The 7,476-nt window shown below is 42.5% G+C and overlaps 1 protein-coding gene across 1 annotated transcript in view; it reads right to left on the minus strand.

The window, feature by feature from the left end:
- Positions 1-7,476, minus strand: part of ERO1A (endoplasmic reticulum oxidoreductase 1 alpha) — a 63,547-nt gene that overhangs the window by 48,801 nt on the left and 7,270 nt on the right. Inside the window, exon 2 of the mRNA XM_017849539.1 lies at positions 734-853. Within this exon, the coding sequence (XP_017705028.1) occupies positions 734-853 (120 nt within the window). The remainder of the gene's footprint in view (positions 1-733; positions 854-7,476) is intronic.

Raw genomic sequence — 7,476 nt, forward strand, 5'->3', positions numbered from 1 at the left:
GTGGTGGCAGGTGCCTGTAATCCCAGTTACTCAGGAGGCTGAGGTAGGAGAATTGCCTGAACCCGAGAGGTAGAAGTTGGCAGTGAGCAGAGATCACGCCACTGCACTCGAGCCTGGGCGACAAAGCAAGACTCGGTCTCAAAAAAAAAAAAAAAAAAAAAAAAAAGACACTGACCGCCATTAAATAGACCCTGAACAGAGGGCAACTAGGAGCCAAAGTAGTTTGACTCACCTTCTTTTCAAACAAGAAAGAGTTAACAGAGAATAGACAATTGTAAACTCTGACTACAACTAAATACTCCATTGGTCAGGTTTTCTAAACTCTTCCAGTAGATATCTCAAGATAAAACAGCACCAGTCATTTGTTAAAATAATATAGGTCAGGATAAAGTCATGATTCTACAAAAAATATTTAATTATTTTAATTAATTGAAACCAATCTGATGTTTTAGAAAATTATGATCTCACCATTTTGATAACAATATATAATAATTTCTGTCCTAACTTCAATATAACCAACTAGGTTCTAACTCTATAGTGTAAAATTCAGTTACTAAAATTATCCAATGGATGGTTTCAGAATCACATGGTTCACTCTTATGAACTGAATTTTCTTAACAAAGCCTATATCAATTTTAAATAACAACTACAACGTTGAAGCTCAGTAATTCTTAAGAAAATGTAATTATCCATTTAAAGTATTCATGTATAAAGAAATTAAAATTAAAAATACCTTGTAATATCTAAAGTAGTCACTTTCGAGAAGTTTTTGTAGTCTTGGGAAAAGCCTGTAGTTATTAAATCTATCAATAGTTTCAACGTCACAGGTACAATCATCCAAGTAACCACTAACCTGTTACAAAGAAAATGAAATATTAAATTGAAATGTCCTGAATGCAACAGGGTTGTTTTTCCTCACATGGTTGTTAGGAAACAGCCCCCTACTCAACCAATCCTTATCCTCCCTCCTCCCACATAGTTTCTTGAGATGGGGTATGACAATAATCTGGTAATACTGCTGCTCTTGCTATATACCGAGGAATGGATTGGATACTTCTGTAAGGTGTGTAGAGCTCATCACACACACACACACACACACACACACACACACACACACACAGAGTTGGTCCCCTGGCAACCATTTATTTTGTAACTCTGCCCTCCAGGCCATAGTTGACCTGACCAAGGGTAGGCATCTAACTCAAACCAGGTCATGGTCCCCCTCCAGGATCCTAGAATTGAGAATAACAGGGAAAGATGTCTCCCTGTGGCAAGACCAGTAAACAAATACTCCGTCATGTGAACTGAGGAGCACATGAGCCAGATGGCAGAGAGCAGAAAAGTTTTAAAAGATACACAAAGCTTGATTGTGCTTGGAATTCTTGGGGGAAAAAAAAGATACACAAAGAAGCAGAAGAGGAGATAGAGAGAGAGTACATGCTACTTGGATATCTGAGGGATTTCCAGCTCCCACTTCCACTGTCTTTTCTGAGGCACAGCTGCATTCCCATCCTTAGCTTTCAGTAAGGATCTAACAACCCTCAAATAATAGGCTGTAACAATTTCTTAAAGGTTTGGAATGGTGCTTAGAAACTACTTATCATTAGTAACAATGAAACAGCAAACTGACTTCAAAGTCAGTCTGCTCTTCAAATTTTTAAAGCTAATGTCTCAATGATATGTACTAAATCAAGCTATTAAATGCGCATATTCTAGGATACAATGGTAATGATAACAAATATTATCAGTTAAGAAACTAGAATTCTTTTTTCCTTTTTTTCACCTGTGTTACTTGCCAAATTAAACTAAAATTCTTAGGTGTTTATATGAGCTAGAAAACATCTAACAGAATTAAAGATTGCTTTAAGAAACAAATAGGATTCCAAAACAAAACAAACCTAGAAAAAAAAATGTTAAATATAGCATGTTCCAGAGAAAGAGATATGTATCATACCTCTGGTTAGAATAATTTTGATTTTAATCTACTTTGTATTATATTAGGAGGATCTATTGCCTAGAAATAAATAATTTAAAAAACTATCTGACAAGGAAGCAAATCAATAATATCTCTATTGAAATACTGAATTAAGGATTCAGATATTTTTAAAATTACTGTGTAAAATCCTATAACCTTTAATTTGAGAATATCAACCAAAAGAGTAATGGAAATTTTTCACCCTAAAAGAAATAAGATAATACTTTGGATGGACTCAAAATCAGCATACATTCCAATGAGTTTTTACTGCTTTTCCTATTCTTACTTGTTTTGGACTAATTCAGTTTCTAGAAATCTGATCTACATATTTTGTCATGTAATAACTATTTTCATTTCATATGCAAATTTGTCCTTGTTTCCTACTAAAAATTCTCTGAATACACAAGAATCTCAGAGTCCTAATTTTGGATACCAACAACACAAAGTACTTTTAACCTAAATGATTTGATTTTTCAAACTTTCTTTTGAACTTTAAGAGTAGAACTTCTAGGGACAAAAAATAGCTGTTTCTCCTCTTTGATACGAATTATTATACAAAGAATGACAGACACAGAGACTGCAAAGGCCAAAGGGACATATGCAAAGTAGAGACATTAAGTTACAAAAAGAAACACATGAAAAACTTGAGAGCAAGTTTCAAGGCATCCATTCTTCCCCAGAGGAATTCATTTTAAGGTAAAAAAAAAAATCTTCAAGACTCAGCTCAGTATCACCTTTTTCAGCAAGCTGTCCTGCCAGTACTCCTTACCACCCGCTGGGTTAAATGCCTCTTCCAGCTGCTCCCAGGTCACTCCATACACTATTATCTAAGTATTACTGTACCTCACAGTAGTGAATTTATCTATTTTGCTCCTGCCCACTCGAGTATAAAATCCTTGAGTGAAAAATCATATACTTCCAGAAAGCACACAGTAGATGCTCAATAATTATTTGTGGCCTGTAATCCCAGCACTCTGGGAGGCTGAGGCGGGAGGATCACTTGAGGTCAGGAGTTGGAGACCAGTGTGACCAACATGGCGAAGCGCCATCTCTACCAGAAATATAAAAATTAGCCAGGCATGGTGGCCCATGCCTGTAGTCCCAGCTACTTCTGCGCCTGAAGCAGGAGAATCACTTGAACCCAAAACGCAGAGGTTGCAGTGAGCCAAGATCGCACCACTGCACTCCAGCCTTGGCAACAAAGTGAGATCCTGTCACAAATAAATTATTATTATTATTATTATTATTATTATTATTTGTGGAAGAGGTGGGTGAATGAATGAATGTTGTCCATTGGCACTCATCACTGGGGACCAGCACCATACTGTCTCATTAAACATATCTAGCACCATGTCACCTATGGTATGCTCAGTGCCCCAGAGTACACAAGCACGGGGCAGAAACACACATAGCAAGTAAAGCAAGCAGCAAAGGTAAACACCTTTTGTATCCATCATTCTTCCTATCTCTATCCTAATTACAAAGGAAGCTCTAAGAGGCCCCAAACCAGAAAGAAATGCAAAAATCCTCCAGAGCAGAGGTGGCATATTGCCAAGAGACCACAAAGGGAAAGGAGGCAGGATAAATGGTAGATTTTAAAATGTTCTTGGCCAGGCGCAGTGGCTCACGCCCGTAATCCCTGCTTTGGGAGGCCGAGGTGGGCGGATCACGAGGTCAAGAGATCGAGACCATCCTGGCCAACACGGTGAAACCCCGTCTCTACTAAAAAAAATACAAAAAATTAGCCGGGCGTGGTGGTGGGCGCCTGTAGTTCCAGCTACGTGGGAGGCTGAGGCAGGAGAATGGCGTGAACCCGGGAGGCAGAGCTTGCAGTGAGCCGAGATCGCACCACTCTCCAGCCTGGGCAACAGACTGAGACTCTGTCTCAAAAAAAAAAAAAAAAAATTAGCTGGGCACGGTGGTGCATGCCTGTAGTCCCAGCTACTCGGAAGGCTGAGGCCAGAGAACCGCTTGAACCTGGGAGGCAGAGGTTGCAGAGAGCCAAGATCACACCACTGCACTCCAGCCTGGGCAACAGAGCTAGACTCGGTCTCAAAAAAAGAAAAAGTGTTCTGCCCCTTCAGAAAAAGTGTTCTGCCCCTTCTGAAATATGGAGTACGAGGTATTCTTAACTACAACCACAGGTGGCAGGGCAGCTAAGGGAGTATAAGGGTGGCAGGAGTTTCAATGGATGAAGACAGTTCAGTAAAGACAAGACAGGAAGATTCTCGGAAATCCATGCCATCTGACAGCTCAGATAAGCCTGCCAACCTGATCCCTGGGAGAGAGTCTGGCAAAGATGGTGGCAGGATCAGTTCTAGAAACCAGAGAACAAAGCATGTTACTAGAATAGAATCTCAGTCAGGGAGTGGCTCACGCCTGTAATCAGCACTTTGGGAGGCTGAGGTTGGTAGGTCTCTTGAGCCCGGGAATTCCAGACCAGCCTGAGCAACACGGTAAAACCCTGTCTCGGCCAGGCGCGGTGGCTCACGCTTGTAATCCCAGCACTTTGGGAGGCCTAGGCAGGTGGATCATGAGGTCAGGAGATTGAGACTACCATAGCTAACACAGTGAAACCCCGTCTCTACTAAAAATACAAAAAATTAGCTGGGCGTGGTGGCGGGCGCCTGTGGTCCCAGCTACTGGGGAGGCTGAGGCAGGAGAACAGCGTGAACCCGGGAGGCGGAGCTTGCAGTGAGCCGAGATCGAGCCACCAGCGGGGCAACAGAGCAAGACTCCGTCTCAAAAAAAAACAAAAACAAAAAACCCTGTCTCAACCAAAACTACAAAAATAAATTAGCCAGGCATGGTGGCATACACCTGCAGTCCCAGCTTCTTAGGAGGCTGAGGTGGGAGGATGGCTTGAGCCTGGGAAGTCGAAGTTGTGGTGAACTGAGATTGCGCCACTGCACTCCAACCTGGGCAATGGGAGTAAGACCCTGTCTCAAAAAAAAAAGATAAAGATTAGAGCTTCAGGAAAGGGCTAAAGTAAAATACAGTTAATAGACATAGAACAGGATCCTGGAAACAAAGCAAAATCCTATTACCTCAACTAAGACCAAAGACAGGTGCCAACCTGGAACAGGGAGGACTGGATGTTGTTTCAGGAAGTGCTAAGGCTGCCTAAATAACTACAAAATGGAACAAAGGTAAGATGGAAAATAACTACTACACTATATCCCAAGGTGAAACAGAGCTCTGACCTACCATAGGAATCTAAATTTTTTTTAAAGCTAATATGTTTTAAAGGTTAGTATCCTAACGTTTGAGGTTCACTGCTCTAAGCTTCAAGTAATGACAGCTTTTGTAGAGGGCCAATCTAATAAGCAGAGATAAGAAGGCCCCAGTTGAGGGACGGTAAATAGGAGGACCAAGGTAGGCCTGACACGTTTACATGGCCCACTTCAAAATTCTAGCCTTTTGGTCAGGCATGGTGGCTCACACCTGTAATTCCAGCAGTTTGCGAGGCGAAGGCCAGAGGGTTGCTTGAGCCTAGGAGTTTGAGACCAGCCTGGGCAACACAGTGAGGCCTTATCTCTACAAAAAAATAAAATAACTAGCCAGGCATTGTGGTGCACATCTGTAGTCCCAGCCACTTAGGAGGCTAAGGTGGGAGAATCGCTTGAGCCAGGGAGGTTGAGGCTGCAGTGAGCCATAATCATGCCAATGTACTCCAGCCTGAATGACAGAGCAAGACCTTGCCTTTAAAAAAGAAAAAAAAAAAAAAAGTCCTAGTCTTTTTAAGAGTTACAGAGCCTTGGAAGGCTTTCTATTACAACCTCCCAAGCAAAACAGAAAATGCCTCCATTCATATCCCTCAAGGAACAGGCGGTGTGTAACAACAGTTAGTATGTACGTTCTTTTTTTTTTTTTTTTTTTTTTGAGGCGGAGTCTCGCTGTCTCCCAGGCTGGAGTGCAGGGACCCGATCTCAGCTCACTGCAAGCTCCGCCTCCCGGGTTCACGCCATTCTCCTGCCTCAGCCTCCCGAGTAGCTAGGACTACAGGCGCCCGCCACCTCGCCCGGCTAGTTTTTTGTATTTTTTAGTAGAGATGGGGTTTCACCGTGTTAGCCAGGATGGTCTCGATCTCCTGACCTCGTGATCCGCCCGTCTCGGCCTCCCAAAGTGCTGGGATTACAGGCTTGAGCCACCGCGTCCGGCAGTATGTACGTTCTAACATCAGACCTCCTTAGGTTTGAATCCCATCTCTTCCAGTCATTAGTTTTTCACTTATTTAACCTCTCTAGGCCTTGGTTTCTCATATTAATAGAAAATAGTGGCCGGGCACAGTGGCTCACGCCTGTAATCCCAGCACTTTGGGAGGCCGAGGCAGGCGGATTACCTGAGGTCGGGAGTTCCAGGCCAGCCTGACTAACATGGAGAAACCCTGTCTCTACTAAAAATACAAAAATTAACAGGGTGTGGTGGCCTGTGCCTGTAATCCCAGCTACTCGGGAGGCTGAGGCAGGAGAATCACTTGAACCCGGGAGGCTGAGGTTGTGGTAAGCCGAGATTGCGCCATTGCACTCCAGCCTGGGCAACAAGAGCGAAACTCCCTCTCAAAAAAAAAAAAAAGAAAAGAAAAGAAAACAAGTTTTCATCTCAAAGATGTGATACCAAGGTAAATAGTACAAAGTAAACTGTTATTACCCTACTTCTGCTTAAATGCTTCCAATGAAAGGGAAGCATGTATTTCTACCCAAAGTATCACATGGCATTTTCATCATGAATAAGAAAAATACAGCCAAATTTGCAGCTAAAATTTCCCAAAAATTTGACATCTGTAGCCCCAATGGAACAAACAACTAGATAACCAACAGTTAGCTATGGAAGGAGTCTCAATTACTTTGTCTGTTGACTCTGTCTGATTTGACCAAATACAAAAGGCAGGATAAAGGAAAATTACCACATACTGCTTGTTCACTATTCTCGTGTTAGAGGTATCCTTTAATTTGCAATGAAAGACAAAACAACACTTTCTGAAGTTTTCTTGTGTATCAATATATTCTAGTCTTATACATTATTTTATTTTTTCACTCAAAGCACTATAAGAATATATTCCTCATATACCTTTTTTTTGAGACGGAGTTTTGCTCTTGTCGCCCAGGCTGCAGTGCAATGGTGCGATCTCAGCTCACTGCAACCTCTGCCTCCCAGGTTCAAGAGACTCTCCTGACTCAGGCGCCCACCACCATGCCCGGCTAATTTTGTATTTTAGCAGACACAGGGTTTCACCATGTTGGTCAGGCTGGTCTCAAACTCCTAACCTCAGGTGATCCACACGCATAGGCCTCCCAAAGTGCTGCAATTACAGGCGTGCGCCACTGCGCCCAGCCCTCATATACACTTTTTATGAAATACCTTTTAAACGTGCTCAAAGTGTGAATTAGGAAAGAGAAAGAAATAAAAGGTATCCATGGCCGGGCGCGGTGGCTCAAGCCTGTAATCCCAGCACTTTGGGAGGCCGAGACGGGCGGATCACGAGGTCAGGAGATCGAGAC

Source organism: Rhinopithecus bieti, unplaced genomic scaffold, assembly GCF_001698545.2.
Source record: "Rhinopithecus bieti isolate Rb0 unplaced genomic scaffold, ASM169854v2 scaffold_29928, whole genome shotgun sequence".
Lineage (NCBI taxonomy): Eukaryota > Metazoa > Chordata > Mammalia > Primates > Cercopithecidae > Rhinopithecus > Rhinopithecus bieti.